The sequence below is a fragment of the Bombus pascuorum genome, chromosome 4, assembly GCF_905332965.1.
Source record: "Bombus pascuorum chromosome 4, iyBomPasc1.1, whole genome shotgun sequence".
Lineage (NCBI taxonomy): Eukaryota > Metazoa > Arthropoda > Insecta > Hymenoptera > Apidae > Bombus > Bombus pascuorum.
This window is the reverse complement of record NC_083491.1, coordinates 7,597,623-7,615,000: the sequence shown is the minus strand read 5'-3', so window position 1 is coordinate 7,615,000 and position 17,378 is coordinate 7,597,623. Positions and strand designations below refer to the sequence as shown.

The 17,378-nt window shown below is 29.0% G+C and overlaps 5 protein-coding genes across 12 annotated transcripts in view; 2 read left to right on the top strand and 3 right to left on the bottom strand.

The window, feature by feature from the left end:
• The window catches only part of LOC132906573 (la-related protein Larp4B), a 13,534-nt gene extending 7,568 nt beyond the window's left edge, over positions 1-5,966 (bottom strand). For 2 of the 7 annotated variants that reach the window (XR_009658000.1, XM_060958874.1), the window contains exons 1-7: positions 5,595-5,945; positions 3,754-4,120; positions 2,989-3,238; positions 2,721-2,861; positions 2,137-2,364; positions 1,742-1,881; positions 750-1,598 (exon numbers count right to left, since the gene is read on the bottom strand). Coding sequence is in view for 6 of the 7 variants with exons in the window: in XM_060958874.1 (XP_060814857.1) it covers positions 750-1,598; positions 1,742-1,881; positions 2,137-2,364; positions 2,721-2,861; positions 2,989-3,238; positions 3,754-4,120; positions 5,595-5,610 (1,991 nt within the window). In the remaining variant the exon portion in view is untranslated. The other 5 variants (XM_060958869.1, XM_060958872.1, XM_060958871.1 and 2 more) reach the window with 5 other exon arrangements.
• Positions 5,967-6,679: 713 nt separating this feature from the next.
• LOC132906491 (eukaryotic translation initiation factor eIF1) lies at positions 6,680-8,663 on the bottom strand. The gene is made up of 3 exons (XM_060958725.1): positions 8,484-8,663; positions 8,118-8,275; positions 6,680-7,535 (listed from the first exon to the last, which is right to left on the bottom strand). The coding sequence occupies exons 1-3, from the start codon at positions 8,509-8,511 to the stop codon at positions 7,389-7,391; spliced, it is 333 nt and encodes a 110-aa protein (XP_060814708.1). The 5' UTR covers positions 8,512-8,663; the 3' UTR covers positions 6,680-7,388.
• Positions 8,664-9,131: 468 nt separating this feature from the next.
• LOC132906194 (ADP-ribosylation factor GTPase-activating protein 1) lies at positions 9,132-12,049 on the top strand. Of its 2 annotated transcripts, XM_060958153.1 has the most exons (8): positions 9,132-9,520; positions 9,586-9,867; positions 10,152-10,363; positions 10,503-10,617; positions 10,701-10,790; positions 11,016-11,075; positions 11,295-11,470; positions 11,578-12,049. In XM_060958153.1, exons 1-8 carry the CDS (start codon positions 9,461-9,463, stop codon positions 11,783-11,785), a joined length of 1,203 nt encoding a protein of 400 aa, XP_060814136.1. In that variant the 5' UTR covers positions 9,132-9,460; the 3' UTR covers positions 11,786-12,049. The 2 variants fall into 2 exon arrangements, with proteins under 2 accessions (XP_060814136.1, XP_060814137.1); XM_060958154.1 differs by lacking the exon at positions 11,016-11,075.
• A 309-nt stretch (positions 12,050-12,358) lies between these two features.
• Positions 12,359-14,035, bottom strand: LOC132906195 (uncharacterized). The gene is made up of 2 exons (XM_060958155.1): positions 12,966-14,035; positions 12,359-12,856 (listed from the first exon to the last, which is right to left on the bottom strand). The coding sequence occupies exons 1-2, from the start codon at positions 13,379-13,381 to the stop codon at positions 12,634-12,636; spliced, it is 639 nt and encodes a 212-aa protein (XP_060814138.1). The 5' UTR covers positions 13,382-14,035; the 3' UTR covers positions 12,359-12,633.
• Positions 14,036-14,094: 59 nt separating this feature from the next.
• On the top strand, positions 14,095-16,815 carry LOC132906192 (aspartate--tRNA ligase, mitochondrial). Its single transcript, XM_060958148.1, has 10 exons — positions 14,095-14,269; positions 14,362-14,610; positions 14,693-15,061; positions 15,131-15,307; positions 15,380-15,559; positions 15,638-15,745; positions 15,815-16,012; positions 16,108-16,320; positions 16,380-16,563; positions 16,637-16,815. Exons 1-10 carry the CDS (start codon positions 14,198-14,200, stop codon positions 16,795-16,797), a joined length of 1,911 nt encoding a protein of 636 aa, XP_060814131.1. The 5' UTR covers positions 14,095-14,197; the 3' UTR covers positions 16,798-16,815.
• Positions 16,816-17,378: the final 563 nt, after the last annotated feature.

Below are 17,378 nucleotides of genomic sequence, written 5' to 3'. Positions count from 1 at the left end.
TAGTATTTATTATTCTTACTTATTTTGTCAGAGTAATTAATTTACTACTTTTATCCATTCTATTTATGAATTAGTAAATAAGCAGAAACTTCAACATTATTACAGTATCATATTAACAGAATATAACTTATACTGAAAGTAACAAACTACCATGAACAGAGCTACTTTCCCTTTCCTTCTTATATAGGTGATATGAAAATATAGGTGGACTATATACCTTTCACTAATACACATCCACCATACAGAGCATAGCACGCATATAATGCAGCCAACACTATCAAACACAGCTTAGCAATCTTTTCAGGCTCTATGTGACTGCCTGTATATAAGTCATTCTGATGTATATGTGTGTATGTGCGCGCATGTTTATATGTATGTATATATCTGTGTGTATATCTATACATATATACATAATATATGCAATGTATCATTAAAAGCAATTGAAGAACTTTAACAATAATTTATAATAAGCAATACTTTAGAAATGTAATTAAACAACTACCTGCTTTTACAATAAACGAAGAATATATCTTCTATTACACACATGCACATACACAAATTATGTATGCACATATACAAGCATATATATGTATTATGTATTTTATACATGTGTCATACATATACAAATACATAGATGTATGTATGTATGCATATTAAATGTACTTATGTACGTAATTACGTATGTAAGCGTGTGTCTGTATCTGTACGTTATACATATGTGTGTATGTATAAGAAGAAAGCACACTCACTTATCAGGAGATGACGGGGGAGTGAGAGTGATGGTGCTGAGAGCGATGTCTGTGGAGTCATTGTTGCTAGCAGAAGCATTAGAGCTGACATTTGTAGATGCAACGGAAGTAGTTGTTGATGTACTGCTAGAACCAGTTGGAGCTTCTAGCAAACCAGCATGACCACCAGCACTTGACCCTGGACTTGCAGACCTACTGCTGTTACTTGTTGGTTGTTGATGGTATTGTTGTGAAGTTCCTGTAGGTTCTTTTTCTTTGACGCTTTTCAATTTTGCAGTACCTTTAACTACATCTGAAAGCCTATTCTGCGATTGCGTACAATCTGTACCAACAGTTTCTACTGAAGCATTATGGGATTTTGCAAGATCAGCATCTAGGCCAGGAAGAGGAGGGAAAGCAGAAGCTTCCAAATCGAATTGTACCCCTCGGTTGCATTGTGTGTTATTATTACTGGCTGGGGTAGATTCTCTGATTGATGGTAAAGGGCTACTAGTAGCCTTGGATAATGACTCTTGGTCTTTGGTCCTACGATGCATACGGTGACGCGGAAATTGTACTCCAGAATCCAGAGTTTGCGCGTCATTTTCTTGGGATCCTTTTGAATGACTGCTATTATAATGGGCCTCTCCAGTCGCTACAGTTGTATGTGAGGAATGGAACTTTGTGCCGGTCTGGTAGGAAGAAGAAGTTGGCTTCACCGTAGGCAAGCTCGAAGTAAAAGTCGGAACTGTTGCTCCTAAAGATATTGGTGCCCCACTTATAGGCGGATGTGAAGTACGTCCCATTGGCACCATATTACCGCCACCATCCATTAAGCCTGGTCTTTCAGATCCATTTCTTTGCTTATTTCTGCATCATACACACACACACACACATATATATATACATACACATATACAAAGTAATTTTTTGTAAATATTAGTTATAAAGAAATTATTTTTGTAAAACACTATCGCATTTACGTTGTTAAAAATAATTATTGATGTCAATACCTGTGACGAGGATTGTATCTGTTATGTGGTTTAAACGTGTTATGTGGTGTAATACCATTCATAAAAACACCTGACATATCAAAGTAAGCGGGACTTGCAGGTCCCCAAGGCATCATTCCAGGAGGATAAAATGGTTGATGCTACAAAGAGTATACAAAATTATTCAAATCTAAATACCTAATGCAATTCGAAATATTTAAACATAAGAACACTTTAATATTTAAAAATACTTAAGTACTATTATTTAACTGAAGACTAAAAAAAGAGAAATATATATATTAATATATGTAAATATTAAAATACAAATGGCGATACATTCAAAATATAAGTGAATTATTTTTTAAATATATCTAATTATATAAATTGAAACTTTTTATAAAATATTGTCTACTTACATATACATGAACCTGATTGGCATATGGCGGCATTGTAGTTTGTGGCATAGTAGTACCATTTGTATAAAGGAAGCGTTGCTGTCCAGCTGTATAGCTATTTGGATCATAAACAGGCGGTGGTGGTGGTGTTGTTCTATAACCATTTTTAATACCACCCACACTAGCAACTGCCGGGATTGGTAGCCTATTCATTGGTTTAGCTTTGATTCTAGCCATTATTGGCTTTCCCTACATTATACATAATAATATTAACATTAAATATTATAAAACAAAAGAACTTTGAATAGAACTTACATATATTTCTAATGTATTTCGTTTATAAGCAATTAATACAAGCAAATAATCATTATAATTATTAATCGTTCCAAACTAAAAGAACATCTCGAAAATATTTTTCTTTAATTAGATTTATATTATTAATTATATATTATATAATATATACTGCAATTTATTGAAGCATAAAATGAAGGTATATAGACACAAGTAATGGATAACTACAATTTTATATGATTATGTAATATGTTTTAATGTCTTTTATAATTTTTATTAAATTAAAAGTAAATTATTTCTTTATTGAATAGTACCTGAAACTCCCGAACTTCCTCACGTAAAAACCTGTAGGCCTTTTGAGCATCTTCATCAGATTCAAAAGTTACATACCAAGAACTATTATGGGCAAATTCACATGAAATAAACCTTGGACATCCTTCCCCAGAGAATAAATTCTGTAATCAAAAACATTATTTCATTGATAATCTGTGATTAGAAAGGAACACCTATAGGTAATCAAATGTTATATCACTGTTTGCTTTCCATACATAACAAAAAAGATAATATGTATATCTGTTTCACCTTTACATCTTCCAATGGCGTATTATCTGGTATTTCACGAAGAATTACAATACATCGTTTGTGGTTAGGTCTTACTTTCTGCCCTTCTTCATCAACTTGTACATTTGGAGATTCTCTTAGAACTTCCGTTATAAGTTTTATATCTTTTGTCAATTTTTTCACTTGGTTGAAATTTGCTACTGTCCATATTGGTACATATTGATCATTATCCATTTGTGATAATAAATATGTATCATTAGCTAAGTTTTCTCTAAAAATATAATAAAATACAATAGAATATATATTTACTGAATACAAATGATATATATATTGTTGAATGTTCTATAATAATTGATGTTCGTTATATATGTTATTAACTGTTGTATGATAAAACAAAATATAATAGATCTTGTACTATTGTTGTATAATAAATAAATAAAAAAATAAGTAATGTAATAACTATATCAAACATTACTCATTAGTGTCCTCTAATGCTATTCTCTATTTCTTTTGTTCTTTTATTCTCTATTAATTCTTTATTCTTATATTATTTTATTTTAAAATTTGAATTGTGATCAAAGTTTAAAATACTTTGTACAAATAAAAAATAAATATACATAATAAAAAGGGAGATATAATATAAAGATTACGTGATAATTCTATATTGATTATAAAAGGTTGCAAAAAACTAAAATCATATTATAATTATAATATGTCACTAAATTAGTAGTAATCAATAGAATTCTATACAATGTTACAATAAGTTTCATGAGATTAAGAGCTTACCTGGAGAAATAATATTCAAGTTGTGAAGAGAGCATTTGTTTAAGTTGTTCCAACGGTATACCAGGGGCAGATATGTCACCCATTGGAGCAGGTTGATTTGGCACATCACCTAAGGGAGCAACATCCACTGGACCGTAACCTGCTGCACCCCCTATACCAATAGCGTGTTGCAATGTGGGTTCCAAAGTACCAACAGCTGCTTCCAATATTAATTCATTTCCACTTGGAACTCCGTTCATGATGTTATATTCCAGATTGGATGCAGTACTTCCAATTGCACCCCCAACAGAACCCAAAGGTTCAGGGGTGGCTGGATAGACCGCCCCTGGTGGGAGCTTCCCGATGTCCCCATTCATGTACACGTACCCTATGAAAAATACAAAATGTAATTAGCAACAAAAATATATAACATATTGCTATATATTATAAGAACAACTAACGCCCAGAACATGATATACTTACATATTATTACATGGAATATAAAATAATATTTAGGATAATTAATTAGTGATTTTAACTTTATTTATAAAGACCATTACTTTTAATTATATCTTAATTTTAAGAAACCAAAAATAGATTTGTATCAATCAACAACCATAGTGAAATATATATCATTAATACAAATAATACATTAGTAACAAACTTGTATGAGTTCATACTGGATAGATATCTGTAATATGAATACAATAATACCAGAAAAATATATCTTCTACTATTTTTATACCCCAATTAATACTAGATTCATATTTCATAAACAAGCAAACAAATCAATAACCTTGAAAAGTGACCTTTTGCTCTTTTACACTTGAAAAATTAGCTGATATAATATTTATTTACATTATTAAGCATGTGCATATCAAGTCATTTTGCAATCATATTAAATAATTACAGCAATTTCTTAAAAAAACAATTTTAAATGTGATTTTCAATAATTTTCCTAAACCACACAATTGCAAAATGTAATACTAAAATTTTAACTATTAAATTATTTTGTTATAGAGAGAAATATTTTCCATGAATGTGATTAAAACTATGTAATATGCATAATACACTAGTCTGATGTAATACATTTGTAGTACCTATATGTATATATATTTGTACACATACATACATGAATCCATATATACACAGATATGGGTGTATATGTGCATGTGTGTCCCACGTATGATGCGCGCGCGCGTGCTTATGTTCAATAGCACATAGTTCGTGTTCATGATGTATACATGTCTGCGCATATGCGCGTGTATGATGTGTATGTGTGTGTGTGCGTGCGCGCGCGCGCGCGGGCGTGTATGTGCATATCTAAATGCACATATATAAACGAATTCAAATTATACAAAATTTATTTACATGAAATCTCGGTGAACCATAAAGGAACGATAAATATAAAAATAGAGAAAAGACTCCAGATTTCTTGATGTTCACGTAAAACAACTGTTTTCGAACAATTACTTTTTGATTCTATATGTAAAATGGGAAATACCGTAGAACATGTTTTAAAATCACAATTCTAATAAGAAATTTTTCACTGATTTTGTTGGAAATAAAAATTGAATGTTGATCGTACAAACCGTGCCACATGCTAAGATTTGATCTTGTTCAGTATCAATGTGCAATCGTCAAGCATTAACACTTAAACGTCACATTGTATCCTTCTGATATAGTTCTTTGGGAAAGGTTACGGCATGAAAAGTAAAAATTTTGAAAAGGCAAGATATGCAATATGTTGGATGCGATTAGCCAAATATAGAGCGAGACGTTGGCCGGGCCAACACGTTCACGCACGCAGATATGGTGACAACCACTTGGACAGTACACTTATGCGTATCGTATATCGTTACCGAAATCACCATTCATCCCGAAACAATCCCAGATTCCATGTGCCTTTATCAATAGGTGTTCTCAGCAGCTTCGTTTACTGGCTCGTTCTTCGGGTGTAAGTACCGTGAGCGCACACGGTTGTGCGCAAAAAACGCAACCTTATTCCTCGTTCTCAAGCTATGAATAGTTAGCCATAAGCATCTGCCCTCAATCCTCTACATCATTTGGATCAATGTGAGTCGCGCCGTTTTAGAATTTTATAAAATTCTTACCGAGAAGATGAATCAACTCAACACAATTTCTCAAGGAAACTACAAAATGGCCGACACAGAAAGGCACATGCCGTAGCTCGGTGCATTGTGGGTCGTAAGTATGTAGCTCGACTATAGTGATATCTGGTGGTTAGATTGCCATGACTCGCATCTGCCCGGTAAATTTAAATCTTTAGAAGTATTTTGCAGGACTGTCCTATTCATTTACAATATTACTTGAAAAATTCTATATTATTTTATATTAATATACTATATAAGTTATAGATTTATATAGAAACTGTCTTGTTAGGTAACTATAATTATCTTATTTTCTATTACCAATATCTAATTAAATATGCAGATATGAACTTAACCTAAACTTAATATGTATAAAACTATTGCACTACTGACGCGCCCATATAATTAGAAAGAAATATATATAGGTATAGGCATGTATAGGCATCCAGAGCTAATTATATACGTACACACAATCTACAAGTATAAATTATTTCCCATTTATGATATTGATATAATAATTTTTTATATGTTTTTATTAATATATTTTCAAATCTTTATATTATACGATAAATTTTTAATGTAAATATTAAGAAAAAGTCATTTTCTAATATAATAACATTAATAAAATATAATCAAAACTGTAATTCAATTTTTATCAATGTAATCTTATCTAAACTGTTATCAGGAGTTTAATAAAAAATTTTGTAAAATAATACATAATTCTTACATTTATTCTTAATTTCAAGATGTATATTTTATGAAGTAATACTTGTTTTATGATTCGAAGTTGTTTTAGCATTAAAATTACATGGAAAGGAAATAGGAAAAAGTCCAAATAGCGGTGAATTACCATTTATTTAGAACAGCCACATTCTTATCTAAAACAATTGGTTTCATGTTGTCAATACTGTTTCAAAAAAAGAAAAAAATTGGCAATTCTCCCTCAAAATAAATCCATTACAATTAAAGATGATCCTTTCAATAAATAATACAATCAATATGGAATTAAAGGCACAAAACTTGGAAACGACAATGTAAAAACCAGGCCTGTTACCTTACTGTATAAACAAAACAAAGCATTCAGCATTACACACAATAAGCCAATCTAGGGTCTAAAATAATTTTTTTTATATATATATCTCTCTCCCTCTCCTTTCCTCTCTGAACACGTCTATAGCGCCGAGATACATACTACCTAATCCCAAAAAGAAGATCCATCCGTTGCTATTTGTATCTATTCCTTGTATAAGTATTTTCTCAAATCACTAATTAGTTATCACTACTACTTTAAAACGTGATGAGTTTAGTGGATTACACCTAACATAAGGCTGTAAAATATTGCTTCCTACAATCTTACAAATGTCTGATTAGAATATTGTGCCTATATCGTTACTGTTATATATTTTTTATTGAAATATATACGTGTATATAATAGGATATCTCACGATGTATCAACAAGTATTAGTGACTGATACAGATAATTTAAGATGATAAGGTGTTGATGAAGGTGGAGTGTTCTTAGATAGTGGCATGGATGTTTGTTGGTTAAAAACCATGGACTTTAAGTTGGTCAGGTTTGGCCAGACCTGACTTTGTTAGCCACTGGCATATATTTTCTCGCTGGTCCCCCTGCAGCTGCAACACCTCTCCGTACTCCGGGTGTTCGATTACTGTCCCATTGCAGGCGAACTCCTAAAAATAACAATATTATTTTGCCCTCTTCCTTATTTTATTTCAAATATTTATTTTTTATTAATAAATAATTTAATTTTATTAGTAAGTAAATTTATATTTGAGATTATGAAGTAATATTTAAATCAACTTAATAGAAACTTTACATTGCATACATGCAAGCAGATATTTAAGATAAGGGAAATATAATTAAATGATACAAAACTTATTAAAAACTTTAATTTTATGCAAATAAAAAGATATATATAAACAATTTTGTATTATTCATAATCGTTATAATATGCACGAAAAACGAGTAAAAGATGAATTTAAAAATCATATTTATTAAATACAAATGTGATATGTAGAATATCATAATATTTTATTTTGTATAAAAAATTTAAACAAAAATACGATAATGAAATATTGTCAAATAAATTTTCTAGAAAAATTTCACACATATTATAGATACATGTTTATGATGTATGCAATTACATTTTAACTCTGGACAGTTGTTTGCATCAGTTCTATTTTTAGCATGGTATCTGACACTGACAAAAGATTGAATTATCGAAAATCATATAGTAAATATAATTTTGTTACCTTTTTACATGCTCTCACTATTTTCTTCAAGTCATATTCAGATGAAAGTCCTTGTACTGTTGTTAAGGTCTTACGACCATTCCGTTGCTGGATCCTTATATGCACGAGACCGTCTTGGACATCATCATCTGAACCCTTGATTGCATCTGCAAAGGGGTCTGCAAAAGAAAGCAAATATTATGTTAAATATTAAGAAATTTTTCATTTAACTGATAAATCTTCATCTGAAACAAACAACTTTCAAAAGGAAAACGATAGAATTGTTAATTGCGTACTATGATGCAAGCAAAAGACGCCATCGCCATTTTGATAAAACTATCTTCTACAATATGATCAGTACTACAAAATAGAAAATATTATATTTACCGAATGTGTTAAGATTCTGGATGGACATACGACAAACAAAATATATCCCCGGGAGATATAGAACTGCAAAGTGCAAATGCAGCTGTGAAAAATTACGGATGACGCAGGATAACAGAAGCACCACGCAAGAATACTGCTAAACCCAAAAAACCTTGTGCAGAAGCTGAAGTCAACCGGAAGTAAAAGTTGCATTTGTCATGAACAGTGGGTGGGGTTGCGCACGCGCTCTTTCAACAAGTAAGCATCGTTTACATGAAATAAATGTTGCATTATTTGATTGGTAAAACTAGACGATATTTTGCATAAAATTTCATGTGTATAAGTTTAATCGTTTCTTCTATAAAAGCAGGAATAATCCAAATTGTTATAATTTATAATTTATTTTACATATTTCGTAAAAAAATAAGAAATAATCATAAGTTTGGTATTCTGTAATTTGTACATTTTACTACCTAAATTTTTTCGGATTTACACGAACATAAACAATATACGTTAATTAAAAATAATAATATTTAATAAATGCAGAAACGGTTTTTTGGTCGATAAAAATACCTTTATCTCACTTTATCATTATTTTTGAATATAAAAGAATGTGGTTGCTATAAAGCGCTCTATAGTGGTTGTGGTATATTTTAGAAACACGCGTACTTGAATTTTTAGTCATTGCTCATTGCTTTGTTGGTACTCTCCTCTCATATGAGATGAAATATCCAATGAAATGATCAGTTCCATAAACTTTATGACATTATGTTCAATTTTGTTGTATATAAATGATATATTTATTATTTTACTCATATGATAGAATTTAAAATACATATCAAGTAATTGATATATATCGGAATTGCTCTTTTTATGTCTATGATAAATTGGGATTACTACCGTCAAGGGATTAACGACAAGTATAGTATGGTGGACTTTTAATTTAAAAATTAAATATTGGATTCGATTTTTTATTTGAGTTTTAGCGACTGGAGATAATGGCTAGTCCACGAACTCGAAGAATTTTAAGTGGGCTTAAGCCAAAAGATGAGAACAATGTAATTCATTAATTTTAGTTTCTTCATAATATTCCATATGTTAATTGAATTTTATTATTTTGCAGAAATGCTTTGAATGTGGAACTCACAATCCTCAATGGGTTTCTGTTACATATGGTATATGGATCTGTCTAGAATGTTCAGGCAAACACAGAGGACTTGGTGTTCATTTGTCATTTGTCAGATCCATTTCCATGGATAAGTGGAAAGACTCAGAGTTAGAAAAAATGAGAATTGGTGGAAACAAGAATGCTCGTGAATTTTTTGAATCACAGCCGGATTGGAACGATAATATGTCAATAACACAAAAGTATAATACTAAAGCAGCAGCATTATATAGAGATAAGGTAAATATAATGTATTGCTTTTAATCATAACATTTTCTGTTTTCTACTATAATGTATGAACAATTCTTTTTTTAAACTTTTCCAAACTTTTCTTAACTACATTATTGTAAAGAGATGTAATAAATGCAAGGTGTTATGTATAATTTTATATCCTCGAAATAATTTTTTAAATTATATAAATTATTTAAGTAAATGTGATGGTATGTGAAACATAACTTTACTCATATTTAATGTCTTTTTAAAAAAATAAACAACAAGGAATGTTATGTTACATAAATAATTAGATCGCAACATTGGCACGTGGAGAAAACTGGAATCCAACTACATCCACAGCTAAGGATTTTCAATCTTCAATGTGTTCAGAAAATCAACAAGAGTATTCCTCATATCAAAGTGATACATCAAATTCTTATCAAAATTTTAATTCAAATAGTTGTAAGTCTCAGACAGAAGCCTTTTTTGCAAGAAAACAAAATGAAAATGCTAATCGTCCAGAGTAAGTTTTATTTTTTATATCAATATTATTATTATTTTATTTTATTATTTTTACTTTTATAACTATAATAAAATGTGTAATACAGTAATTAATATATATAAAATATAAATAATATAAAAGTTAATGAATATTTTTAAAGTAATATTCCACCTAGTCAAGGTGGTAAATATGGAGGGTTTGGTTATCAAATGAATCCACCGCCCAGGAGTTCATCGCAAGAATTTTTTGACAGTGCAGTATCCTCTTTAGCAAGTGTAATTATGCTTAAGATAACTAATTATAATTAACATGTACAGTTGGTATATATGAAATCTGCAGTAAACATTTAATTTTCTAGGGCTGGTCAATACTTTCTTCATCAGCATCAAAAATAGCAAGTAAAGCTACAGAAAATGCCATTAGAACTGGAGAGTTAGCCATACAAAAGGTATTTATATCTATTTATTTACATTTGCATATAGATATGTGCATACTTATATTCGTATTTATCTTATGTCTCTTATTGTAAAATAAATTATTAAATTATAATTTAGTGGCAAAAGAAAGTTAATAGTAATAATTTATTTTGTGTTTAGCATTATGTTTATGTATAGTGAAATATATATTACTTTCAGTTAAATTTTTCGTTTCGGTCTTATTTTGTTTGCGCTAGGTACGCGATGGTACTTTTTGGGAAGAAGTTGGAACTCAAGCTAATAGCATAGCTGCTAAGGTAGATAGCTGTATATTAAAATGATGATTAATAGTACTTATTAACTAGATAATTTAATTCTTGGTTGATATGTTATTGTAATTGTAATTAATATTGTATTAGAACAAGCAAATTTTTATTTCTTTTTTAAATAATTAAATTCCTTTAAGCCAATTAAGTAATTAAACAATACATCCATAAATTAATTAATTATTAAACTTCCTAATTATCTTTCAATAGGTTGGAGATTTAGGGAGAAGAGGATGGGGTGATATTGGAGGAACAAATTCAGTTGAACAGAATCAATATAGCTCAAAGGAACATTATCAAAGTTCTTCCACTACTTATCAAAATAGTGATATAACCCAGCATCATTCTACTGAAAAAACATCTTTAATGAAAACATCGCAGCCCAAGTAAGTAATAGTTGTTCTAGTGAAGCTATTATAAAACATAAGCATTTAAAATTAATGATTATAATCAATGCAATTTCATAAATTAATTGTACTTTAAATTATTTTAGAACCAATGTATCAATTGCAAATTCTTCCAATTGTGAATGGGATTGGGGTAATGAGACAAAACAAAGTAACCAAATAACAGATTCTAAACCAGTTGCAAGAAAATCAAAAGATAAAGACGAAGTATTAATCAACTTTAGTACGGACCATCATACATCTAACTGGGATTCAAAACTTGAAGACGATGCATGGGAAATATTAAAAAATTAATTATTATTTATTAATTAGGAAATTTTTATCAAAGTTCAAAATATTTAAATATCTTGCCCATCCTAAAGATTTTGAACTTGTATAAAGCAGTGTAACAGCAATTATTAAAATGAAATTATTTTTATTCTGTTTTACCCCTTTAATGTTACGAATATATGTAGGTAAATATAAAAGAGTAATCATTTACGATTAGTGTATACGTGCAAGCGTGTATACATTGTACGCTTTAGAAAGCGTAAATAAATATCATATATTGCAAGTTAATGTATTTCAAACTTTGCTTTATAATTAATGCATATTAAAGTGCAAAGATATGTTGGTACTGTGTGTTATTCATCTTATTTGATTAATTTTCGTTTGTTATGCATTTATATTATTTCACAAATAATATATATGATATTGTTTAATGTACTATATCATCATTCTTATGTAATTTATACATTCATTGAGCTAAAAATAGATGGAGAAGATATATTACAAAGAACTTCTCTTAAAAAAGATACAAAACAATTATTTTATATTATGATATGTATTATTACATTAGGTTATAATTATTTACAATATAAAATAACATCTCTTAAAATAAACATTTATTTTATTCTATATATATATAACTTACATGAGGTAATCTTTAATACAATTTTAAGACAATAGATTTCTGTCACATAAAATAAATCAATTTACTCTATTGGATAAAAATTTGTACTTGTTTATGTTATATATAAATAAAGAAAATTTTTTTCTATCACAGCAGAAAATGTATCCAAACTTTAAGCACCTCCACATTATTAATATTTATTAAATATTATCATTACACATGAATGTATAAAAAAACTACAACTATGATATTATAAAAGTTGACCTGGGAATCTTTTTCCTGGATATACTTTTTTTATATGTCTTTTATTGTAAGTATTACCAACATATTCCCAGATATCTTTCTCACATTTTGGCCATATCTTGCGTTCTAATCTTGATAGCAAAATACATAGTAAATCTCTGTCTTTTGGTGATAGATCAAAGTACGATACTGGTCCCAGGCTTGAGCGATAAAGAAAATTATATATTGCTCTACAATAATTACGTACAATTATCAATAAAGAGTTTATTAGTATTATATATAAACTGTTATAAAGTAGTCAATAACTTATTATCAATAAATAAAACTATTCATATATACCTGAAATCAAAACCTTCTGCTTCTGAAGGGGATGGATGCTTTTCAAATAAATGTATAAATAATAATGCTTCTGGAATGAGACTATCCCCAGGTTCAAACATTCCACAATTCATCCAGTTGTTTATTAGTTCGTGTTCATATAAATATTCTGCCATTTCAGAATATTCAGCTATTTTCCATCTAATATCTTCAAAAGACATGTTTGGCAACATTTTTGATATAGCTTCAACATTTTCGGGCCCATATTTTTTTAGACCTTCTAACAATATTTTTTTATCATCATTAGTCCACTGTTTATTTGATTTCGCTTTTTGTTGGTTTACTGTTGTCATCTTGCTACTTGTTGCTTTACTTTCGTTATTCTTTTGCTTTACAGTTTTTGCTGCTGTAGCTTTTCTTTCCTTAGGATTATTCATTTTTATATTTAATTAAAATATTGCTTGAAAACGTAAGTACAGACTTTAATGTATTATAATTGTCTTAATATATCTAAACACTGATTGATGATGAAAACAATGTTTTTAAGGAAAGATGGCCAGACAAAAAGTGCAAGTCTAATTCGTTACTTCTGATCACGCTGGAGGTCGCCACATATCCATATATCGAACAAATTTTCATTAGTAAAAGAAACTAATTAAGAGTATTAATTTGTAAACTTTTGTAATTATATCTTTCAAATTAGTCCCTCAGCTTTCTTTCTACTAGATTTCCTACTACTTATTCCTTTTAACCTATCCTACGAATAAGTAGATACTTTCCTCTTTTGCTCATGTCGCACATTGCTGTATGATTTTATTTGATTGTAGGTGTGAAACAAGTGTGTTTATTTTATATGTATGTATAAATAAGTAATTGTATTGAGTCTATCAGAAACACAGTCATATAGGTGTAGGATGTAAAGCTTTTAATGTTGTAAGTCGTAAGATACCTTTACAAATCGGTCGTCTGCTACTCACTAACTCGATATTTGTTACGCTACTGTCGCTAGCTATAGAACGCTGTGATCTAGCAGATACTTTCTGTAAATCTTTAACTCTTTATGTTTCATGTATTTTGTAGGCTATCTTACTATCTGCTCCTCTTGAGCAGATTTTTATGAAAACTATGTATATTCAATAATTAAGTTTCAAATATAAGTTTCTTAAACCTAAAGTGTGATTTAGATATATCGATATAAATATTTTTCATTACAATATATATTTATAAACCGCATATTTTTGTTTATTATAAGAATGCTTTGTAACTGTATCGTATCAAAAATGCCATTTTTTAATTTATTTATGAATCGTCTATGTCATCAAAAAGTGAGTGCAAATATTTATTAAGTTCATAGAATATATTTTAATTTATATAAAAATGAAAATATTTATAAGTATTTTGATACAAAATTTTCTAGCTTATAACAAAACATTCTTTAATGTGTACAACCTATACACATAATTTAGCTGGAAAACAACAAAGAATAAAAGAAAATGTGCAACCAGTTAATAAATTTGTTTCAAGATCTAATACATGTGGTGAATTAAGACTTCAAAATGTAGGAGAGAATGTTCAACTATGTGGGTGGTTAGAATTTTTAAGACTTGACAAATTTTTGATATTGAGAGATTCTTATGGTTCTACTCAATTCATTATACCTGAACACGTGAGTTAAAGGATATAAATTCCAATAAAGTATACTATATGTATATATATTGATATTAAAAATAAACTATCTGTTATGTTAGAGAAAGGACTTACAAGAAATAGCTAGGAATTTGACCTTTGAAAGTATATTGAGCATAGAAGGTATCGTATTAAAAAGACCAGAGGATCAAAAGAATAAGTGCATGGGAACTGGAGATATTGAAGTAGAAATAAAATCCTTAAAAGTTTTAAACATGGCAAATTCAAAAATTCCATTTATTATTAGAGACTATAATAAGGCAAATGAAAATGTACAAATGAAGTATAGATACATATCATTAAGATATACTGAATTACAAAAGAATTTAAGATTACGTTCAGAAGTGATAATGAAGATGAGAGAATACCTAATTAAAGAATGCGATTTTGTGGATATTGAAACTCCAACATTATTTAAAAATACTCCTGAAGTATGTACATCAGAATGGTACTAAAAACATTATGAGCAAGATATTTAAACCTTCTTTTTTTTAACATAGGGAGCACATGAATTTATAGTTCCAACAAAACTCTTGGGCCAATTTTATTCATTAGTACAGAGTCCCCAACAATTTAAACAATTATTAATGGTTGGTGGCTTTGATAGATATTTTCAAGTTGCAAGATGTTACAGGGATGAAAAGCCTAGATATGATAGACAACCTGAATTTACACAGGTATAATTTTTGACTTGCAGATATATATTCTATATAAAATTATTTAGTATCTATAGATATGTTATTACACAGCTGGATATTGAAATGTCATTCGTTGATTGTGAAGGAATAATGATGTTAATTGAAAACTTATTAGCCTATTCTTGGCCTCAAGAATCAGGAAAATTAACTATTCCTTTTAAACGCATGAAATATGAGGATGCAATGGAATTATATGGTACAGACAAACCAGATTTACGAATACCACAACAAGTAAGATTTAAATATACTTTAAATATACTTCTAATTCGAATTCAAAGAATAATTGCGAAAATAGTATTAATATTTCAGCTTTGTAGACTGACGGAATTAATTGATCATTCAGTATTAGAACAAAGTTTAAAAATGGAACAAAATGAACACTGTGAAGTTTATGCTCTAGTTTTTTCCCAAAAACATGTATGTTTACAAGTTATTTATATTTTCCTTGATTTTTGGTATTTTTATAATATATTTTGTATACCTTAGGCTTTTCTTACGAAATCTATCAAAGATACTATATCTGAACTACAATGTACTTATTTCCCTTCTGTGAAATTAATACAAACAAAGATACCTAACAAATCGCCAGTAATAACAAATATTATTGATAAAAATGTACAACAAAAGTTAAATTTAGAAAAAGGAGATGTACTGTTCTTAGCTTGTGGAGAAAAAGTACACACAGTAAATATTAATCTGTTAATTATATTTTCTACATTTAATAATGATACATTAACATGAAGCAGTTATATATATTAATATCAAACTTAAAATTACAGCAATCACTATTAGGAAAAGTACGTCTTGAATTTACAAAGTTCTTAGAAAGTAAAGATCAAGAAATCTATACTAGTAGCAATGAATTATTATGGATCACTGATTTCCCTTTATTTTCGTTTAATACTAAACAAAATTCATTAGAAGCCATGCATCATCCATTCACGCAACCTCATCCAGATGATATGCAATATCTTATAAACAATCCACTGAAGGTACCTATGTTAATTAATTAATAACCTTAATAGTATTTTAATAAGAAATACTTTTATAGGTTAGAGGATTGCATTATGATTTGGTTATTAATGGTTTCGAGATCGCAGGAGGATCGATACGAATCCATGACTCAAAATTACAAAAACAACTATTTAAGATGCTAAATATAGATGAAACACACTTAATGCATGTACTTGATGCTTTAGAATCTGGTGCTCCACCTCATGGTGGAATTGCTATAGGTATTTTATTTTTAGTTCAAATATTAACTATATCTGACAATGGAGTATCATAACAAATAAGTTGAATTTTTAGGATTGGACCGTTTAATGTGTTTGCTCTGTAACACAAAAAATATAAAAAACGTGATAGCATTTCCAAAAACTACTACAGGTCGAGATTTAATGTCAGGAGCTCCAGTTTCCATTTCTGAGGAAATAAAAAAATTCTATAATATACAGACGGTAGACAAATAAAACAATATTCAAAAAGTATCTTTTGTATTTTTTACTCTATTGTAAAAATATTTATAAGAGGCTAGCTGGTCGTATTCACTTCGAAAAGTATTATTCAATAATTTTTGTATATTTTATAAAATATATTCGATATTTTTATTTATTTAAAAATCGTCACACTTATGACAAAATCTGGCAGAAGAGAAAAGGGAGATCTCTAATGTAATATTAACAAAGTCAAACAATGTGAACTAAGAATAAGGGCCTCTAGCGGTCAATGTCCAAACTATATGCACATTTCTTTTTCGATGCTCTCGGTGAAAGAAATGTGCATATGTACGATGAGAAGGGAAATTCGTATTGACGATCAGCGAAGGGTAAGGGTAAAAAAATATAAAAATTACTTGAAAACTTAATGAAATATTAGAAATAAATTCCTTTCCTTTGTATTGTAGAAATAACAATAAGGATACTACAAGCAAACAGCAGCAACTGGCAACAACAATCTTTTATAAATGATTATACAGTACAATAAAAAAAATGAGATTATTTGTTGTAAAATAATTATATGAATGTATTTAGAAATAGTTTCAATAAATCAG

What these genes read in the sequence shown, in the direction of transcription:
- LOC132906194 (XM_060958153.1), top strand. Translation starts at nt 9,461, where the DNA reads ATGGCTAGTCCACGAACTCGAAGAATTTTAAGTGGGCTTAAGCCAAAA. An exon ending in CAGCATTATATAGAGATAAG is followed by an intron (nt 9,868 to 10,151) that starts GTAAATATAATG and finishes ATAAATAATTAG; the next exon opens with ATCGCAACATTGGCACGTGG. An exon ending in GAGAGTTAGCCATACAAAAG is followed by an intron (nt 10,791 to 11,015) that starts GTATTTATATCT and finishes TGTTTGCGCTAG; the next exon opens with GTACGCGATGGTACTTTTTG.
- LOC132906195 (XM_060958155.1), bottom strand. Translation starts at nt 13,381, where the DNA reads ATGAATAATCCTAAGGAAAGAAAAGCTACAGCAGCAAAAACTGTAAAG. An exon ending in GCAGAAGGTTTTGATTTCAG is followed by an intron (nt 12,857 to 12,965) that starts GTATATATGAAT and finishes TAATTATTGTAG; the next exon opens with AGCAATATATAATTTTCTTT.
- LOC132906192 (XM_060958148.1), top strand. Translation starts at nt 14,198, where the DNA reads ATGCTTTGTAACTGTATCGTATCAAAAATGCCATTTTTTAATTTATTT. An exon ending in ATCGTCTATGTCATCAAAAA is followed by an intron (nt 14,270 to 14,361) that starts GTGAGTGCAAAT and finishes AAAATTTTCTAG; the next exon opens with CTTATAACAAAACATTCTTT. An exon ending in TAGTTTTTTCCCAAAAACAT is followed by an intron (nt 15,746 to 15,814) that starts GTATGTTTACAA and finishes TGTATACCTTAG; the next exon opens with GCTTTTCTTACGAAATCTAT.
- LOC132906491 (XM_060958725.1), bottom strand. Translation starts at nt 8,511, where the DNA reads ATGTCCATCCAGAATCTTAACACATTCG. An exon ending in CCAGAATCTTAACACATTCG is followed by an intron (nt 8,276 to 8,483) that starts GTAAATATAATA and finishes TTTCTTTTGCAG; the next exon opens with ACCCCTTTGCAGATGCAATC. An exon ending in TAGTGAGAGCATGTAAAAAG is followed by an intron (nt 7,536 to 8,117) that starts GTAACAAAATTA and finishes TGTTATTTTTAG; the next exon opens with GAGTTCGCCTGCAATGGGAC.